At 39.2% G+C, this 22,307-nt stretch overlaps 1 protein-coding gene across 1 annotated transcript in view; it reads left to right on the top strand.

Moving 5' to 3' along the window:
* Positions 1–22,307, top strand: part of NELL2 (neural EGFL like 2) — a 457,184-nt gene that overhangs the window by 103,961 nt on the left and 330,916 nt on the right. Inside the window, exons 4-9 of the mRNA XM_056117742.1 lie at positions 7,933–8,106; positions 8,197–8,293; positions 11,144–11,216; positions 11,347–11,429; positions 12,218–12,346; positions 13,663–13,765. Coding sequence (XP_055973717.1) covers positions 7,933–8,106; positions 8,197–8,293; positions 11,144–11,216; positions 11,347–11,429; positions 12,218–12,346; positions 13,663–13,765 — 659 coding nt within the window. The remainder of the gene's footprint in view (positions 1–7,932; positions 8,107–8,196; positions 8,294–11,143; positions 11,217–11,346; positions 11,430–12,217; positions 12,347–13,662; positions 13,766–22,307) is intronic.

Raw genomic sequence — 22,307 nt, 5'->3', positions numbered from 1 at the left:
TACAAGCACGAAAGATCAAGTACGACATCATTGGTCTGACCGAAACGAGAAGACATCAATCCCATCATGCTGTTTTCGACACTGGAGAAGAACTGTTCCTTGGAACATGTGATAAAAGAGGCGTCGGTGGTGTTGGTATCCTTGTCAACACAAACTTAGTCACGAGCATTGATTCATTTGAATGCCTAACAACCCGAATCGGACGATTACACTTGAATAAATGTGGCTCATTACCGGCAGTTTCTATCTTTGTTGTCTATGCACCAACATCCAGTTATGGTGAAAGAGAAACTGAGAAATTCTACATGGAGCTGGAGAAGTTCTATAAAGAAGATCACACCTTCTACAAGATCATTGTCGGTGATTTTAATGCCAAGATAGGACCAAGAAGATCAGTCGATGAACTCCACATCGGAACCCATGGCCTGGAATGGAATGAACAGGGTGACAGACTGTCTGAGTTCATCATGTCAACCAAAACCTTCCATGGTAACTCACAATTCCAAAAGGCTGAATCTAAACGTTGGACATGGGAGTCTCCCGATGGACGGTTCCCCAATGAAATAGACCACATCATATTCAATCGGCGGTTTTGCCTAACCGATGTTGCTGTTGTCCCAAAATTCCAAACGGGATCAGACCACCGTCTTCTTCGTGCAAAATTCTACCTCACAGAACGAGGAGAAAAGAATGCAAGGTTTAAGAAGAGGACTCCCAGAACAACCACCAACTGGGAGCTCTTTGGCTCTATTGCGGCAACATGGGAAGATGCCGTCATTGACAACATTGATGAGGAATACGATCGAATGATTCAGCACCTCCATGATTGTGCAAGGAATGCCAAGAGAGAGATAACCACAAAAAACCGTCTTTCTTCGAACACTCTTGAACTTATTCGCCAACGTGGCTTGGCATGTGCCTCAGGCAACCACAAGCAAACGTCCGAACTGGCAAAACAGTGCAGAGAAGCCATCAAGGATGACCTCAAAAACAGGAGAGCAGCAGTACTGGTAGATGCAGCAGAAGCTGGGAAAAACATTCGTAATGCCCGCCTGTCCTTCACCAACTACAAAACCAAGATGACTGCCCTCCGACATCATGATGGATCTATCACATCTTCCAGAAGGGCAATGGAGAAGATTATTCATGACTTTTACTCATATCTCTTTAATAGCCACATCCACTTGCCCACATACCACATATCACATGATGGATATGTCGTTCCCAATGTTCTCCCTTCCGAAATCCAACATGCTATCTCGTCGGTAAAGAAACAAAGAGCACCTGGCCCAGACAAGATCAGACCTGACACCTGAAGAACTTACCATCAGTACTCATCAATACATTGGCTCGACTCTTCACACGCTACCTGTCTGAATGCAAGGTTCCATCCCAATGGAAAACCAGCAGGACTGTACTACTATACAAGAAAGGAGACATCCACGACATTGGCAACTATCGCCCAATCTGCCTATTGTCTGTCATCTACAAACTATTCACTCGAGTCATCCTGAATAGGATTAGCAGAACACTAGATGAAGGACAACCATGTGAACAAGCTGGATTCCGAAAAGGATTCAGTACCATCGACCATATCCACACAATAACCAAGCTCATTGAGGTATCTCGGGAGTTCAAGATGCCACTCTGTCTAACGTTCATTGATTTAAAGAAGGCCTTTGATTCTGTTGAGACAGAAGCAGTCATGGAAGCCCTAGCCAATCAGGGCGTACAAACTCAATACATCAGGATCCTTCGTGAGCTCTATTGCGGATTCACTACCAAGATCTCACCATTCTACAAAGAAGTAATCATCCATATCAAGAGAGGGGTTCGGCAGGGTGATACCATTTCACCAAAACTCTTCAGTGCCACCCTTGAGAACATCATGCGACGACTGGAATGGGAAAACATGGGAGTGAAGATAGATGGTCGGCAACTACACCACCTCCGCTTTGCTGATGACATCGTTCTAATAACACCAAACATCAACCAAGCGGCACAAATGCTGAACGACTTTGACCGTGAATGTGGAAAGGTCGGACTACAGCTGAATCTTACGAAGACAATGTTTATGAGAAACAGCCTTGTTCCTGACCCTCCATTCGCTCTCAATGGAACCACCATCTCCGAATGCAACAGTTATATATACCTCGGTCGAGAAATCAACATGATGAATGACCTGGCACCTGAGTTGCGCAGGAGGAAGAGAGCGCCTTGGAATGCCTTCAAGAGCATTGAAGAAATAACTAAAAGGACAAAGAACCTCCAGCTACGAGCACATCTCTTTGATTCCACTATTCTTCCTGCATTAACATATGCCTCAGAGACCTGGACCCTACGAAAACAGGATAAGAACACTATTCGGGTCTCTCAAAGAGGAATCGAAAGAACTATGCTTGGAATATCACGATTCACTCAAATGAGAGATAGAATCCGGAGTTCTGATCTTCGTCAACGCTCAAGAATCAGGGACGCTGTCTCATTTGCCAAGACATCAAAAATTAGATGGGCTGGACACGTAATGAGGTTTACAGACAACCGCTGGACTAGAGCCATTACTGATTGGATTCCACGAGACATCAAAAGATCACGTGGACACCCACCTATAAGATGGTCAGACTTCTTCATCAAGACCCTAAATGATCGGTTTGAGGCTGTACATGTTCCTAAAACGAACAGATACCATTGGGCTACGGTAGCACGCAACCGGGATGAATGGAGACGTTACTGGCACCCGCTCGAATAAATCGATGAATAACGGGGATTAAGTGATTAAGTGATTAAGTGATTAAGTGGTATCTAAAACATACTGCATTTAAATTTTACTTCATACTTGAAACTTTCTGCATAATAGTAATATATATTCTGTCATAAATGATTTTTTTACCTCCCTTGGCTGGCAGATATTAAAATTATTTCATATTACTTAGTCCAAAAGGATGGCATATAAAATTATTAGGAAATAAATACCCCAAAGTCAATTTGTGATAATTAGTTATTATATGTTTTTAACATTTTTTAGTCTAGTAAGGACAACGATACACATTAGGAGTACCATATGATGGAAAATTTCTCCTGTCCTTTAAAGGAGCCTTTTAAACACTTTTTGTAAAATTGGTTTCAAGGAAGGCTATGAAGTCCTTGAGCTTTTTAGGGCCTATCCATTCAGTTCTTTGAGTCTTTGTATTTTATCTTTCCATACTCTTCTTTGGCTTGTAGCTTCTCATTTGGTAGATCTGATGTACATCTTTTGGGCTTTCCTTGGTATATAACTTCTCTTTTGATCTTACTGCTTTCAGTATTCTGTCTCTATCAATATTCTGTCATTTTGAATATTAAAGTATCTTGGAATTTTTCTAATTGGGTTTATTTTCACTGGAACCCTTGGGTCTCCTGGATCTTAGTGCCTGTAATCCTCAATTCTGGGAAGTTATTATCAAAGATTTCTTTAGTGGTTGATTTTTCTCATTTGCTTTCCTGTTCTTCAGGGACTCCAGTTATTCTTACACTGTTTCCCTTGAACTCCTCCCATAGTTCTTTAGTGTGCTGTTCATGTCTTTTCAGACTACTTTCTGCATTCCACTAATTCCTAGTGGTTTCCCCTTCGTTATCTTGGAGCTCCTCAATCTTCTGATCAGCTTCTGTTGTGCTCCTGTTCAGAACTTGTTAACTTTTAAAAAAATATTTCACCTTCTAATTTTTTGAGAATCGTCCATACTGTTTTCCAAAAGGGCTGAACCAGTCGGCATTCCCACCAGCAGTGAAGGAGTGTCCCTTTCTAGCCATATCCGTGCCAGCAATACCACTCCTGGAAAAACATCCCAGAAAGGCAAAAAAGTATAGTCGAAGTGACATCTGCACTTGTTTGTTCATTGCAGCACTCTTTACAATAGCCAGAATCTGGAAAAAAACCTAGTGCCCAAGAACAGATGACTGGTTAAAGAAACTTTGGTACATTTACACAACGGAGTACTATGTAACTATTAGAAAAGAAGAAGTCATGAAATTTACATACCAGTGGTACTACATGGGAAGTATCATGTTAAGCAAAATGACTCAGAAAGAAAGGGATAGACATAGAAAGATCGCATTCATCTGGGGAAGATAAAGTAACAAAATAGGAGACTAACACCCAAGAATAGCCGAGATTAGTACCAGGAATTTTACTCCATGGCTTGGAGGCCAGCCACACATGCTAGGGGAAAAGGGAGTTCTGATAGAGAAGGGAGCACCAAATAAAGGGTGTTGGGAGGATCCTCCCAGGATGGGAGAAGCATGCTGAAAGTAGACTATAGACCAAACATGATTGTCAACCATTGCCTCTTTTGCAAACCACAGCATCCAAAAAGAGAGAGAGAACAAAAGGGAATACCCTGCCACAGAGGCAGGGTGGGATGGGGGGAAGGGGGGTCTGAGGGATACTGGGATCCATGGTGGTGGGAAATGGGCACTGGTGGAGGGATGGGTATTTGATCATTGTACAATTGAAAACCAAGCACAAAAATTTGTAAGTCTACAACTGTACCTCATGATGTCTCATTAATAAAAAAATAAAATGATCAAGTACCCATCCCTCCACCAGTGCCCATCCTCCACCACCACGGGTCCCAGCATCCCTCCCACCCCCCATTCCCCCCAGCCCACCCTGCCTCTGTGGCAGGGCATTCCCCCTTGTTCTCTCTCTCTTCTTTTGGGTACTGTGTTTTGCAAGAGACGCATTGAGTGACAATCATGTTTGGTCTATAGTCTACTTTCAGCATGCTTCTCTCACCCTGGGAGGATCCTCACAACACCCTTTATTTGGTGCTCCCTTCTCTATCTGAGCTCCCTTTTCCCCTAGCACATGTGGCTGGCCTTCAAGTCATGGAGCACAATTCCTGGTACTAATCTCAGCCACACCTGGGTGTTAGTCTCCTATTTTGTTGGTTTATGTTCTCCAGATGAATGCAATCTTTCTGTGTCTATCCCACTCTTTCTGACTCATTTTGCTTAACATGATACTTTCCATGTAGTACCACTTGTATGTAAATTTCATAACTTCATCTTTTCTAACAGCTACATAGTACTCTATTCTGTAAATGTACCAAAGTTTCCTCTGAGCCAGGGCTCTAATTCGAAACACTCTAAAAGATTATTTGGGGATACCCAGGGTTCAAGCTATTACAATGCAGAACATTCTTTTTGTGGCATATGTCCGACCAATGTTGACAATTTTAATACCAAGGATTTTGTATCTACGCACACAGTGTTTAACCCAATAAAATAGCACACCTTTAGGTTGATGTGGAATTCCAACAATTCTTCTAGCTCCTTTTGTTCCTTTAGGGATTGCTTTTGCTTAGACAGTAAGTCTTCCCGTAAACTTTTAATTTCTAACTTCTGCATTGTTTCCTTGCGTAACTCTTCAATGCTGTCTCTCACTATTTTCATCCTCTTTTCCATTTCCTTTAAGTCATGAAAATGATCGAGTTACAAAGAAAAATTTCAGGTCATATAACAATGTTTACCTAAAATTTGTCTACTTAAAATAAATGTCTACCTAAAATAAAATAAATGAATAAAAAATAAAAATAAATATTTCACTACCAGATTCTACATTTCTGTTATTTCTGACTTTAATAGATTTTTCCCTTCAACTCTCACACTTTCTTCTGCTTTCCTTATCACTTGTGCTATCATTTCTTTGAACTCATTGAACACGCTCATCAAGACTCTGAGGATTTACTGGTGTTTTTTTTCTTTTATGCCCTTACTGGTATTGGTTTGTGCTCAGTGAGGTTAGTGGGTTTCTACAGATTTGCCCCCATTACTTTTCTAGTGTTCTTGTGCTGGGGGTGAGTTTTTGTAGTTAAACTCCCAGGTAAGTGTTGAAGGGGTTAGCTGGAGGTTAAAAGAAAAAACGTGAGTGGCATGTAATCTGTTGAGTAGATCTATATCTACTATAGATATATGTGAAATTAGAAATAGTGCATCCTCCAACTTATTACATTAAAAAAGTGTTAGCTATTCTTGTTCTCTTATCTTTCCCTGTACACCTAAGAATATTATCTATGTTTATATAAAGTTGTGTGCTGAAATTAGATAAATGACCAAATGTGATAGACTTTCAGTATCTATATTGCAAACCATAATGCCCCAAAGTAGAGAGCGAGTATGGGGGAAATTGTCTACCATAGATGCAGGTGGAAGGTTCGAAAGGGGGGGCGTAATACTGGAGACATAGCTTGCTGGTGGAGAATGTGCACTGGTAGAGGGATGGGTTTGATCATTGTATGACTGAAACTCAAACATGAAAGTTTTTTAAATGTACCTCATTGTAGTTCAGTTAGAAAAAACAAAACAAAATAACAACAACAAAAATCTTTGTCAGGTAAATCTAACATCATATTGATGGGAATTTTTTTCCTTTATATCTTTTGAGTTATTGGTATAAAACATGATTTAGAAACAAAGTCTGGGCTTTGTTGTATCATTTATTATTCTTTTTTTGTTCTAACACTCGAATATTATTTAAACTCCCTGTTTCTATGGCTTTTTTACTCACGATGCTCTGGCAGGGGATGAAAAGGGACCCATCTTATTTGTTTTCATTTTATTTTTACTTCTAATACAGATCAGAGTTGAGAGATTCTCCATTTGGTCTTACACTAGTAAATAAGAAGTTTTTTTTTTAATTTTTGGATATGGTTAGGAGTTCTAACTCCTTACTGATATTATGATAGGCATTATTTTATTGCTGGGTGGCCGTGAAAGTTCTACCTACTCAGAGGGACTCTGCCAATACTGTCGCCGTGAAAAAGGAGGAATGTGCATAGTGACTGCCAGGCAGAGATGGGCATCCAGGTTCTCCTCCTGTGCTGTACATTGATGCCAGGTGGGGGTCTCCTTACTAGTGTTTAGGCTTAAATGACTTAGCATGCCTAATTTATGCATCAGCAAGATAGAAATCTTGGCTTCCAGTTTAGCTTTTATTGGCCTCATGGAGAACAGAATTACATTTTTTCCCCCCACTAGTGTTTGTCTGGAACACTTCGGTGTTTGACTATTCTTTAATTTTTTTTTTGTCATTTATAGGCTTTCCTTTTACCGATAGAGAGCATTAGACTTTTGTTGGGATTATTTTTATATTTTTATCTGTTGGTACTTTTAAAAAAATTTTATTAGTGAGACACCATGAGGTACAGTTGTAGACTTACAAGTTTTTGTGCTTGGGTTTCAATTATACAATGATCAAATACCCATTCTTCCACCAGTTCCCACCACCACAGATCCCAGTATCTCTCCCACTCCCCCATCCCCCTTCCCACCCTGCCTCTGTTCTCTGTTGGTATTTCAGGTTTTGACTTGTCATAACCTGAAATATGAACATATATCCTATATATGGGGCCAAATAAGCCAGTGAATGAGATCGGTAAACTCCCCACTGTGTATTTCTCAGGTCTTGAGATTTTTTGTTAGGTTTTATTTTTCGCCTCTTTCAAATGCTCCTATTTGCTACATGATACAGTTACTGGGCCCGCTCGAGCAAATCGATGATCAACGGGAGGGCCTTTACTTTACTTACTTTACAGTTTTTAGTTATTTTAGTTGGAGAAATAGTGGAAGTATGTCTGCTGTGCCATTGTGGAAAGATAGGTTCACTGTATCACTGTCATCCTGTTGTTCATCTATTTACTCGAGCGGGTGCCAGTAGCGGTTCCATTCGTACCAGCCTTGAGATTTTAGCAGCCTCTCGTACTTGTCTTTCTCAACGGTGTCATATTGGAGGCTTGTTCAGGGTCAGGGGAAAGAGACCTGTTATTGTTACTGTTTTTGAGATATCAAATATGTCATGGGTATCTTGCTAGTCTCTGCCCTGGAGACATAGGTTTTGCCAATTAATGTTGAATATTGTTTCCAATGGCCTCCATATGCCTCTTCTGTGTGCAGGTACTTGGAACTGGAAAGCAGTGGCCATCGGAATGAAGTCAGACTGCATTACCGCTCCGGCAGTCACCACCCACACACAGAAGTGTTCCCTTACATTTTGGCTGATGACAAGTGGCACAAGCTCTCTTTAGCCATCAGTGCCTCCCATTTAATCTTATATATTGACTGTAATAAGTAAGTGAGATATTTTCAATTTGGGAAATGGGAGATTGGAAGAAGTGAAAGGTAACTTTGATCTGATCTTTTTTTTTTTTATTTCTGCAGAATATATGAAAGAGTGGCAGAAAAACCCTCCACAGAACTGCCTCAGGGCACAACATTTTGGCTGGGACAAAGAAATAATGCCCATGGATATTTTAAGGTACTTTCTGGCTAAAGTTTGAGCATAAAGTATGAATATGTTTTCAAAAAGGGAATGCCCCGCCACAGAGGTGGGGTGGGATGGGAGGGATGGGAAGGTGAGAGGGACACTGGGAGCACTGAAGGTGGAGAATGGGCTCTGGTGCAGGGATGGGTACTCAATCATTGCATAACTGAAATCCAAGCACAAAAATTGTAAGTCTACAACTGTGCCTCATGGTGTTTCATTAATAAAAATTAAACAAACAAAAAAAAATCATGAATATGTTTTCAAATAAATTTGGGAAATAAATTTGGACATTTGCTTTTTTGGTGGTTGTTGGGGAACGGTTTTTTTCCCAATGTGCCCAGACACGTTGCGCCACCGGGTCCGGTCAGACGTGGGGCGAAGGGTGACGGGTGCGCGGGAAAGCTACTTGGGATAACCTGATGGCCGCTCACTTTATTACCAGATAAATCCATATTTTGTAGGGCGTCTTGGCATAAAGAGGATGGTCCAATAACATAAAGCTTAGCATTACTGACCTATCACCTTTGTAACTCTGCTTCGCCCTGGCCCAATCCCATTTAGGACTGGTGCTGCAGTTAGGTGATAGTTCTTGGGGGGTGGATGAGACTCAAGGACAGATACCTGGTGCTTGTAAAATGACCCTTCTGGGTCACTATGCAGGGACAGGTCTTTACTGCCATACAGAGACAGACCTTATCACCTCTGGCACCTGTTGCCATGCTACACATGTGGTGTTGGTTTTCATGTGTTTATGTCAACTTTTTTACCAGGTATTTTGTCTTCTCTTTTTTCAGTGAATAAATTTGTTCTTTATACATTGCAGAAGTGGTCACACAGGTATAATCAGGACAGTTACATATCTTTATTGAAATTAGGCATTCAAAATAAGAAAAGTATAAATATTAATGTAGGAATAAATTATCCAACATAGAAAAATAATCTTTGATAATACTCTTAGAAGATTATTAATAATAGGCTTAAAAGCTTTTCAGTATCCTTTATTCATGGTATCCTTATGTTCCAGAAAATTATAAGAGAAATATGTTTTTATTAACAAATATATCAAGACAAGTAAGCAATCTTAATTTATTGAATTTTTCTGTAGAGAGACTTGGAGAGATGTTCCACAAAATTTTATGATTTTGTGGATCTAAAAGATATCCTACTTAATTTTCTGTTTCTAATAATGAGGAAATGCTCTAGAAAATTGCTAAGTATAAGCCTCTAGTGACTATGAGAGTGCTCATAATATACAAGTGACTTGGTCAATAGAAGTGATATGTTAAAAGGATGATAGGTAGCTTATGTGTTCAGTGTTTGGATTTCTAGAAGGATAGGTTCAGTAACTTTAAAATTGATCTCAATGCAAGGTTTATAGATTTTTATAAGGCTTTAAAAAACTTAAACATTGCCAGTTACCTGGAAATGAGGTTTCTTGAGTGCTTATAAAACCATACTGTTGCTCACCGTGTAGTAGCTCTGTTCCCTCATTTCCCTGTATTATTAAATATATATAAACCTGCTAAGGGAGGTTAAGTGAATGAATGGCTTGTCCAAAGTCATTCAAGGGAAACTGTTTCCACACTTTCAAATTATGAAAAAAAGAAATGTTTTATTTCCCTTGATGACAAGTTTGTACTGTAAGTGCCAAATTGCCCATCTATAATTAGAAGATTTTTAAATGTAAATTACACGTGACTTTAGAATTCTTTCACACATTATATAAAATAATCTAGAGGAAAGCTTTTCTTATAGTCTGTGAATGATGCTCATGAGAGTTATGCATTATGCATTTCATAAACTAAAGGATTTGTTTTCACAGTTTCCCCAAAGTGGCAGGGGTTTCTTACTAGTAGTATCCATAATCGAAACATAAGAGCACGACACTTTGACACATTATATTTATTGATGCTCTGCTTTCATCAAGTTAAACAAATTAAACATGTAGAATATATGTTCACTAACATACTGATTTACTGTTTAAATCTTTGTGATTAAATCGTTTTAACTGTTTTGATCATGTACTGATAGTAATAAGTTATCCCAGTCATCAGACATTTTGTTTGCATTTTTCAAATATGAAATATTAAGTTATATATACATGTAAAGTTTATGAAATAAAAGACAGAATAGTGAAAGAAAGAAGTATCTGATATGTTCAGTTTTTGACTTCCACATGGCTTTTGCTTTAATATCCTCATAAGCAGGTATCTATGCCTACTGATTAATGAGTAACGTAAAATTTGCCTATAAACAAGTGATGTGATCTTTTGTAGAAAATGGGTCATTTCTTTACAGATTAAAAAAATATGCTAAACTTTCTGTATTCTTAAAGACTTATGACTTAATCTTCTTGCACTGCTTAATATTTATTGTCTTCAGACCGCCAATTGAAAAATGAGAAATGTTTAAATGAGATTTCTATTATGACTGTTTTCCTAGCTTTTCGATTATTGCAGTTAATTTTTAATTGGTATTAGTTTTAATGTAGCTAAAACCAAAAGTCATTTTTCTGGTTGATTTTTAAAAGTCATTTTCAAGTCTTTCTTTAGTGACTAAAAATAACTTCTCAGAACAACATGACTGTTGCCTCTTAATTATATCTTGACATGTAATCTTAAGGTTTTAAAATACTATAGGTATGAGTGAGAATACATTGATAGTCTATTTTTCTGCTGTATTTCTCTTTTTGAATTGAAGTAGAAGAAAAATATCCAAAAAAGGCTTTATTCAGTAAATCTGGGTAGACTGTCCTATAATACTTTCTTTCATTAACTTGACTCTTAAGCATAATTTGGGTAGATGAAAGTAATATCTCTTTTAAATAATTTTGACACACAGGGCATAATGCAGGATGTACAATTACTTGTGATGCCCCAAGGATTTATTGTCCAGTGTCCAGATCTTAATCGCAGTAAGTCTTTTGGTTCTTGTCCTATTTAATGAAATATATATTTCTTAATTTTGTCCTGAGTGGCTTTCATGGACTTGACCAAATTGAGCCCTTTGTGATTTCATCTTGACTGTAATTTTTGTAATTCCAGCCTGTCCAACTTGCAATGACTTCCATGGACTTGTGCAGAAAATCATGGAACTGCAGGACATTTTAGCCAAAACATCTGCCAAGGTAAAATGTACTTAGAAATACAATGTGGAGGGGTTCAAAAACTCCCTTGGTTTTCTATAGTTCCTCTTATGAACATAAATGTCTTCTTTTGAGAGTTTTCTTATACTACTTGCTAGAAATAAATCTGAAACCTTGCTCAGAGATTAGGTAGATTATCTGATATTTACATTGTTTGTTTACAGAAAGATTTATTAACTTTGTTTTTATTATTAATATTTTATTTAGGGTTTTATTTTTATTACTGCAAGGAAGACAGTGTAAAGACTAGGAAGATTAAAACTATGTCCAGGAAATGGTTCCACAAATGCCTCTCACCACTGTGTTTTAGTGTGATGATATTTTTCAGACTGCAACATATCCAAGTTTTACTTAAAGTTTCACTAGACTATTATAATCTTGAATAGTATTAACTGATAATCTGAAAGTTATGTTTTATATTGATTATTTTATAACTCAAAGTAAATCCTAAAATTTGTTTTCACTAAAGTAAATATTTTTAAAAAGGAGTTTAGAAGATGGAAATAGTTCTTTGCAGAGTAGGGGAAGCTATTTTGAGATATTTTTCATTTATATTGTATAAATTATGCTTTTGAGAAAACACTAGTCATATTTGGCACAAGGAAGTGGAGACCCCCCTTAAAAATTAAGGGATTAAATATTTTTAAAATAAATTATTGGTGGACATAGTCGTCATTGATGCTATATATGTAAATATTATTGGATGTCTCCTGGTGTATGTTGAATTTGCTTTTAACATGAACAATATATACCCTTTCTTTGTGGTACAGCTGTCTCGAGCTGAGCAACGAATGAATAGATTGGATCAGTGCTATTGTGAAAGAACTTGCACCATGAAGGGAGTCACCTACCGAGAATTTGAGTCCTGGACAGATGGCTGTAAGAACTGCACATGCCTGGTACGGAGTTGAGACTATGGGATCAATGCCCCATTATTTAAAAGCTGATTAAAACATTGTAATCATGAAAATTCCAAAATCCATTTTTTTAAGACACAACACTAAAGTGCCAGCAAACCCAGACAGATCTAAATAACTATGTGTTGCATTATTCAAGACATTTTCTAGCATATAAAGATGATTATGGCTTAGGAATGCTACGAGGTTTCATTTCAGTGGTACACACACGAGGTAGGAAATTTACTAGGTGATTACCATAGGAGTCTGTTCTTTTATTACTAGCATCTCCAAGATTTTCATTTTCTTATTAATTAATTTCAATGAAATTAAGATACATATACAGCAAAAAGTACTGTGAGCATGTTGTACCATATTAACACATTATGAAGCTTAAATGAATAAGATAGTCTTTAAAATCTACTAAGACAAAGGGATACAAATTGCGGGGTACATAATTTGTATTTTATAAATATGTGTTATTATAGAGGATATGTGTAATTGTTCACTAATTAAGTAGAATTTATCAGTGCATTATTGTTTCAAAAATACTTGCATTTCCAAAGAAAAGTTTCTCAAAACTAATTCAGTTTTGAATTTTTAAATTATGCAACAATTCCATTTTAGTATTGGTTGGGTGGCAGAGTCAGAAGTCTGTATGAATAAACCTTTGAAATTTCCAACTTTATTCTGTTAATCAGAAGCAGAATATTGTGCATACAAATAGGTTAAAGGAGACACCTGTATGCCTTGATACCTTGATATCTCTTTAGGAAGATATGTTAATGTTCAAATGATGGTGTTTTAGAAATATGATAAAGCCTTTCTTACCTGATACATGGGTCACAAAATTGAACTGAGTAAAATTACAGATATGGCATATTGAGGCTGAAAAAATAGCTAGACATGTAGCAAGCCTGAATGATCTTCAAGGATCCACTCATTGTCTTTTTTGAAATTTGGTAATTCTCACAATGGTTGTCAGCATTACCTTCTGGTGTTGGCATGGCTAGCTTGGATACCCATGGGAAGATAACTGCATTCTGTGCTGGGTTCCAGGATGGCAGCAGCTATTCTAGAAATCTGCTCATCTTGTGCATAATCTGGAGAGGCATGAATACCCCTCTTCCATCTTGCGAGTTCTCTGTTGGTGAAAGCGAATTCCAATTATCCAATTATATCACATTGTTTTATATATAATACACATATACATATACATATATATTATGGATTTTGCCAAATAATGTCAGAAACAGATAAGAGAATCCTTGAAGAACACCGACCTGTAACTTTGGCATTCTTTACCATTTTCTTCTCAGAATGGAACCGTTCAGTGTGAAACTCTGGCCTGTCCCCCTCCCGACTGCCCTGCTAGGTCGGCTGCTGCATACGTGGACGGCAAGTGCTGTAAGGAGTGCAAATGTGAGCATAACTTTTATGACAAATTTTTTCTGGCAGAAGAAAGCTTTATATCAATAAATATTCACCCACAATTGACTTCTCTGGGCAGACTAAATTGCTTCTAAAAATGCTGGGAAAAGATAGACTACCTTCTCTATTTGGATGGATCAGTTATTTGTCATTTAACAATGTTATGCCTATATTTTTGCCAGAGATTCTTTTTAGAGAACTCTATTCTGTATGGTGACAGCAGTGCGAAGACAGGCTAGTAACTCAGTATGAGATCGGAGCAATAGTACAAGGGCAGGGCACTTACCTCGCCTGCCCGTGGTTCACCCTGATGCGGTCAGCCTGATCCCTGGTACCTTAGATTTTCTCCCGAGAGCCAGGAGTGACTTCAGGATTAAGTAAGATCTGAGCAACACCAGGTGTGGTGGTTCAAAAACAAACAAACAAACAAACAAACAAACAAAACAGAGTAAAGGGTTAATCTCATTAGATCATGAATGGCCCCATTTGTCTGAACCACAGATCTCTACCTTATTTTAGGATCATTGAGTACAGAAACAAACTGGCAGGCTACCGAATGTAACCTGCCCACATGGCAGAGTCTGGCAACCTCCCCGTGGTGTACCCAATATGCCAAATACCAGTAACAATGATGGGTCTCATTCTCCTAACTCTGAAAGAGCCTTGAATATGGCACTTTTTAAAAAATCTCAGGGATAGGATGAAGGAGAAGTTACTGGGGCCTGCTCGAGGCAATCGATGAATAACAGGATGATCGTGATCGTGATTGTGATCGAGTATAGAAACAGTTGTGATCTCAATTAAAAAAAATTGATACCACTAATGAGGAAGCTCTTCTGGGTTCTAGAAGCAATGGTACACATTTTGCTTTTGATGTTAAGGAAATGTATTTTGAGAATATAACTATCTTTTTTTTTTTTTTTTACTTTTTTGGGGCCACACCCAGTGGTGGGGTTACTCCTGGCTCTGGGCTCACTAATTACTCCTGGTGGTGTTGAGTGAGGGGTGGGGGGACCGTATGGGATGCCGAGGATCGAACCCACATTGACCACATTCAAGGCGCACGCTCTACCTACTGTACTATTGCCCTGGTACCAGAAAACATAACTATCTTGAGGCCAGAGAAATAGAACAGGCCCTTGCCTTTCATTCCACAAATCCCAGCTGGAATCCCTAGTGCCACATATAGTCCCAGAGCACTGCTCCTGAGTCAACCATTGTCCCTGTGATCATCTGTGTGAGCCCCCCCAAAACAAACAAGCACACCCCCCCCACACACACACACACAAACAAAGAATATGTAAAACCCAAAGAAAGACAACTGGGTTTTATATCATTTTTCCAACGACAAAGAACATTTTATCTAGGCTCACCAATGCACAACAAGTGCCCTAATGCTAAACTATATCCCAAGCCCTGTGCTACTTGCATTGCATCTTGTTTTATTTCAGTACGTGGCTTCCTCGGTGGTGCTCGGTGGGCTACAGCTTGCAGTGCTCTGGGGACCAGGTAGTGCTGAGGATAGAAACTTGGACTCCTGTCTACCTTTTAAGCCATTTTCCCCAAACATTTCTCAACTTACACATTTAAAGAATGCCCTTAAATCATTAAATGGAACATTTAAAATGTAGCTATTTTTGTACAAAGACTTGGTAGCATACTTGAAAAATCCTATGTGTAGACTATCCAGGGCTACTTAAGTATAATAAAACACACACAAAAGCAGGGGAGAGGAAGGTAAGATGAGGAGAGAAAGAGGTATGGTCATTTCTCTAAGGATGTCCATGTTTACCTGTTGTTTTGCCAGTGTCCTGTGTTACTCTTGCTCAGACACAGTGTAATGTGTTACTACTGGATGTGGGTGTGACAAATTATTAGAGTAAAAAGCACGAAGTTTCTTTGGTTGATTGACTGAATTCTCTTAGAATCACATTTAAATATAGTTTTCTTAGACTTTACGTGGAAGCTAAACCATTTCATGTAAATATTCAAGTAGATTTGGCTGAAGCGGCAATGAGATTGCTCTCACATATTTCATTGGCTAATTTCTTGGAGGAACAATCTGAGGCTTTTTTTGAATTTTCACTAATAATTCAAAACTTTTGGTGATGTTCTATTATTTTCTTCGTAGATGTTGGAGGTGGAAGAAAGTGTCCTCATAGAGCTTTATACATAAACTAAGACAATAGCAGAAATCATACTTTTCCCTTTAACTGATATTTTCCTTCTTTTCAACAATCCTCATTTTCCCCTGTGAACAAGATTTGCCTTGAGTGATGCTGATTTTCTTAGAGATGGTTGATTGAATTCATGACTGATCATGATAGATCTATTTAAAGATGTGGAATTTGATTTCTAATTTTACCATTTGTCTGGTACCAATAGTAAGGTACTTACTAATTCAACTTTCACTTAAAATATTCCCAACAAACATAAAGTTAGACTTGATAAAATGATAAAATATTTTGATACTCATTAATGCAAAGTGCTCTGGGTAGAATTTTATTGTAATGATTGAGAATTGACTGTCTCACTTATAAAGTGGAAATGCTATAAACAAGTAATCAGTGAGAGGGAACTGCATGTTTCTAGAAAAATGACAAAATCATATTTTTTGGCTTCAAAGATAGATACAATTTTTTTTTCTGGTTTTAGTGACAGAGTATAATGAAATATAGGGAATTTGTGCCTATGCTTGTTTGTACTTTGAATTTTAAGACTTTTAGTTCTGATGAAATCCATATTTCACAAGAGCTAATAAGATATTTTTATTAATACCCATAGAATTTATTTTTTAAGCATTTAGTCAGTTTAGTCTAAGTCTACTCATAGTACAATTTAAAAAGCAGTGACTAAAAAGTATTTTTCAGAAAATTTACTTCTAAAAATTTTTGCAAAAATTTTTATAAAGCAAGTATCACTTAAATTAAATTTGATAATCATTAGTTGATTTGCTTAGATGGCTCAGATTTCTGTATATACTGAATGTGAGAAAAGCCAATAGCTAAAGCCTATCTATTCAGTGTCTTTTTATGTCTTTTTATATGTGTGTACAGGTGCATGAATTTATCTCATTGGTGCATGCATTTATCTCACTGATACATACAAAGGGGGAAAATGTTTTATTTTTAAATGTTTATTTTCTCAGTACTTTTGATATTATAATTTACAAAGCCTTGCTTCAGTGGACTATAAACTATGTTCTAGGCATTTTTAAATTTAAAACACAGCACAGACTTCCTCTTATACACTTCACTCATTTTTTCTTTGAGACTCTGATTTTTTTTTTTTTTTTTTGCTTTTTGGGTCACACCCGGCGATGCTCAGGGGTTACTCCTGGCTCATGCACTCAGGAATCACTCCTGGCAGTACTCGGGGGATCATATGGGATGCTGGGAATCGAACCTGTGTCGGCCATGTTGGCTGCGTGCAAGGCAAACGCCTTACCCGCTGTGCTATTGCTCCAGCCCCGAGACTCTGATTTTTTTAATGACATACAATTCACAACGGGCTGAAGTGATAGCACAGCGGGTAGGGCTTTTGCCTTGCACGTGGCCAAGCCGGCTGATCCAGGTTCAATTCTTCTGCCCCTCTCGGAGAGCCCGGCAAGCTACCGAGAGTATCTCGCCTGCACAGCAAAGCCTGGCAAGCTCCCCGTGAGTTACTCAATATGCTAAACACAGTAACAAATGTCACAGAGGAGATGTTACTGGGACCGCTCGAGCAAATCGATGAACAATGGGAGAACAGTGACAGTGACAGTGACAACTCACAAAATATATTTTTGGTGAGAACAGTGTTTGTTTCTAAAGTCCTTAGACCACCAAGCATGACCTTGATGCTAAATGTTTTTCTGCCAAGATTGATGCAGCATACGAGTACCAGTTTCTTTTGGTGTCTTTTATTTAATGCTTCATCAGAGCTGTTTGCACAACCATGCATCAGCCCTGTTTTGCTGTTTTATTCCTCCCTGTAACTCCAGCGCTCACCTTTTATCCAGTACAAATACTGATGAACAGTAAGGGGTGGCTGTTTGGGACAGAAGTAAAAAAAAAGCCAAGCCTAAGGCTTTCTTCAAAATTAAATTTACGCATGTGAAGTATTTGGCGGAGAGACCTTCACTTTTTTGTTCCCTATAAAAATACGCTAGTGGGGCTGAATTGAGGATAAAATATCAAAAGGCAGGAATGCCAGCTTCTGATTACCAGGGTACAAATAACCCCAGGTTCTGTCACTCCCAGAGATTAGAAGGCAGTGCTTTGTTCCTTATTTTATCTTTACAACAACTTAAAATTATCGCCTGCCCACATCCTATAGGAGGATTATGTGACTTGCTCAAAAACACACATAGAATTTGATGTCCCAGAGAAGTTCCATCTGAGAGTGCTGTGCCTTCCCATCCTACTCCTACTCAAATAAACAAATAAATAAACCTACTGTCATTGATCGGGAGTGATCCAGTCTTCATCTATCTACTCAACCTATGGCTTTCATTTTTTATTTCATTTCATCATCCTGTTAATCGTCGATTGCCTCGAGAGGCCCCAGTAACGTCTCTTTCATCCTAGCCCTGAGATTATATTCACGGCTCTTTAGGAGAATGAGACCCATCATTGTTACTGGTATTTGGCATATTTGGTACGCCACGGGGAGTTTGCCAGACTCTGCCCTGTGGGCAGGCTACATTTGATAGCCTGCAAGTATGTCCAAAGTAGGAATGAGATAATAAGATGTCATAAAAAAAAAAAGTTCTGATAAGATGTCGCGCGGCCGCGGATCTGGATTTTATAGTCTCTGAGTCTTGGCCGCTGATGGGATTACACGGCGCCAGGGGGCCAGGTGGTGGGTGTGACCCCCGCCTGCTGGAATTTGGAGGATCTGGATGGAAGATGCTCGACTCCAAACCCAGTAGGCTTGGAGGTCTTGGCCCCGGAACCCGCGTGGCTTTGTCCCTCTGCCAGTACCTTCATGTGTGCGGAGAGTGGTCTCAGCATGGTGGTGGCTGGTCCTGGAGGTCTTCGGCTGCCGGAGCCCCAGTCGGGGCGGGGAGGAAAGCTCAACCCGCTCCCCTCCAAGGGGTCCCGGCGAGGGACACCCAGGCGCGGGGGCAAAAGACTGCGCTGTTCTCGTCCGGGATCTGGATTTTTATAAAATCCACCTATGGCTTAGTCTAGAGAAAATTGCAGCCAGAAGTTTACCTTGATCATGTTCTTTGACGTCTCAGTGTCTGAATCCTTTATTCCAGTTATAGCCTCCCCACTAAGCAACAGTGAGATGTATCACTGTATCCTTGTCAGACCATTGTTTGCCGATTTACTCGAGCGGGCACCAGTAACGTCTCTATTCCTCCCAGTGCTGACATTTTAGCAGCCTCTTCTTACTCGTCTTTTCCCAACGATTGGAGGCTCTTTCAGGGTCAGGGGAATGAGACCTGTTATTATTACCGGTTTTGTCATTTCCAATACGCCACGAGGAGCTTGCCAGGCACTGCCTGTGCAGGCAGGATCCCCTCGGTAGCTTACTAGGCTCTCCGAGAGGCATATATAGATAGATATAGATATACATATAGATATAGATATATTTCTCTCTATTATTTGTTGCCTACTGTCTGAACCCCATCAAATATGGTTTGGTAATTATGTAAATTGGGTAGGAAGTGTCTTATGATGTGTCCGGAAAGCAGCCTGGAGCGTGGTGGCAGTTGGCTGGGTCCCTTGGGGCAGGGAGGGCTCTCACCCGCCCCACTCTGGGGCACCCTGAGTGGCAACAGCCTGGCGTGAAGTTTCAGCAGTGAGATGAATAGGTCAAAAATTGTAAAACTAAAATATTTTTGCTGACTTTGGCGCTAAAATAGGATGAGGTCAAGCTAATTGAGACACATAAAATCTCAACCAAGTTTAAAAAACATTAATAGAGTGACAGAATTTCTAGGACGTAGAATGGTTACTAAAAAGTCACAGAAATTAGAAAAATGTTAAAATATTCTGAGACTTTATTTGCTTTTAGCAAATTCAAATTTGAATATGATTCTGCTTCACGAAAACAGTATAGTTCATGAAAATAGGGAATCTGAAGCAAATTTGTGCTAATGCTATCTTTTGCAGAAGAAGCTATGTTGAAAAAATAACAAGAGGGAAGGCAAATTTCCTCTCTATTTCTAGAAAGGCATCAAATACAGGAAAAGGGATTGTGATCAGCAAACTCGATTGCTGCATCTCTAGTGTAATAATTTTTTTTTAATGATTAGCAGTTTTTCCAAAAGGCCAGACTTTCATGATTAAATACACTGTCACTGTCCTCCCATTTTTCATCAATTTGCTCAAGCAGGCCCAGTAACGTCTTCATTGTGAGACTTCTTGTTACTGTGTTTGGCATATTGAATACTCTCAGTAGCTTACCAGGCTTTGCCATGCAGGCAGGATACTCTCGGTAGCTTGCCAGGCTCTCCGAGAGGGGCGGAGGAATCAAACCCAGCTTGGCCGGGTTGGCTGCGCACAAGGCAAATGCCCTACCACCGTAAATTAAAAATCATTATTCCATTGGTCAAACAAAAGTGAAGTTTCAATATTTAATATAATTTTTGCTGATTAGGATATATCAGATTATTTCAAATTTAGTGTGAAAAGTCCTCAGTTTAGATGAAATGCAAATGTATCTGCATATTGAGTAATTAAGTATGTGAACTAGAAAGTTAGATTATCTGGGTTTGAATTCTGACCCTCCCTTGAATTGTTAACATGCAACTATGGCCAAGTTGTTTAATTTCTCAGCCTCCTTTTCTTCATCTGTGAAATTAATTATCAGTGTTTCTGTTTCATAGTCTGCATGTTAGGAGTACATGCCTGAGACATATTAGGTGCTTAAAACAAAGTCGGTTATTATTACTTGTTTGTATTAAAAGGGGAGAAAAACATTTCATAGATGTAGAGATGGTTCCCAGGGTGAGGGAGCTTGAAGTTCATATTTGAGAGGCCAATATTCAACCCCCATAATGTCCTAGTCACACCCCACAGCCAGGAACAACCCCTGAGCACAGTGCTAGAAATTAGCCCCCAAGCACTGCTTGGAGTAACCCCAAACACAAAACCAATGAATATAGAGTAAGCATTTATGTTTTGACTGATTAATAGAAAGTATTAAAGTAGCCCATTTTATCATTGGACATAAAGCTGCACAAAACCTCAGAGATCTTCAGAATAGCTTTTTGCCTTAAGGGAAGTCAATTTTTTATTATTTCTTTTTTTCTGGAAGAAATAATGAGGTCTGGGTGTTAAGAGAGTTTCCTAAGTTCAAACTGTTTGTATCAAATGCTAGGGAACATTTTCCCTTCCGATTCTCTTCCAACTGTGCATATTGGTCATTCTTACAAGATAACTCTGTTCCTCAATGTGTCTTTATATGTTGCTTTTGGGTTTTTGGTCTACACGTGATGGTGCTGCCATCTTTCTCTTGGGTTTGTGTTTAGGGATCTCTCCTCAGTGCTTGGGGAGTCATCTGGGGGATGGGGGTTGACCCGAGCAGGCTGTGGGCCATGCTAGTTCCCTGATCGCTGTAATATCTCCTGGCCTGTTGACCTCCATGTGGCCTAACCAGTGTTAATAATAAGAACCAATTTTGCATGCAAAAATATGTTCTTTTTATCTTGTTTATTTCATTCAGAACTGGGTTTGTGAGATTTTTTCATATTTGTGCACCTAGATGCCATTCTTTTATGCTTGTGTATATTTTATCAGTATTCAGGATCATGGCGACCATCCTGTTGTTCATCGATTGCCTCAAGCAGGCCCCAGTAATGTCTCCTTCATCCTAACCCTGAAATTTTTTAAAAAGTGCCATATTCAAGGCTCTTTCAGGGGCCAAGACCTCCAAGCCTACTCGGATTGGAGTCGAGCATCCTCCACCCAGATCCTCCAAATTCCAGTAGGTGGTGGGTCACACCCACCACCTGGCCCCCTGGTGCCGTGTAATCCCATCAATGGCCAAGACTCAGAGACTATAAAATCCAGTTCCTGGAACCGCGCGGCCGCATTTGCAGCCGCGCGACATTTTCTCAGGACATCTTTTTATTACATCTTATTATCTCAGTCCTACTTTGGACAAACTTGCAGGCTATCGAATGTAGCCTGCCCACAGGGCAGAGTCTGGCAAACTCCCCGTGGCATACCAAATATCGATATGCCAGACACAGTAACAACAAAGTCTCCAATGGAGACGTTACTGGGCCCCCTTCAGCAAATGGACGATCAACGGGAGGGCCTTTACCTTTTCCTTTACCTTACCAGTAACAATGATGGGTTTCATTCTCCTAAAGAGCCTTGAATATAATCTCAGGGCTAGGATGAAAGAGACGTTACTGGGGCCTGCTCGAGGCAATCGACGAATAACAGGATGATGAAATGAAAAATGAAAAAAATTCAGAGTTAGGAGAATGAGACCCATCATTGTTACCAGTATTTGGCATATTGGGTATGCCACGGGGAGTTTGCCAGACTCTGCTGTGTGAGCAGGTTACATTCGGTAGCCTGCCAGTTTG

Source organism: Sorex fumeus, unplaced genomic scaffold (assembly GCF_029834395.1).
Source record: "Sorex fumeus unplaced genomic scaffold, SorFum_2.1 ptg000036l, whole genome shotgun sequence".
In the NCBI taxonomy this organism is placed as follows: Eukaryota; Metazoa; Chordata; class Mammalia; order Eulipotyphla; family Soricidae; genus Sorex; species Sorex fumeus.
The sequence above is the reverse complement of the archived record's forward strand: the minus strand, read 5'-3'. Positions and strand labels throughout refer to the sequence as shown.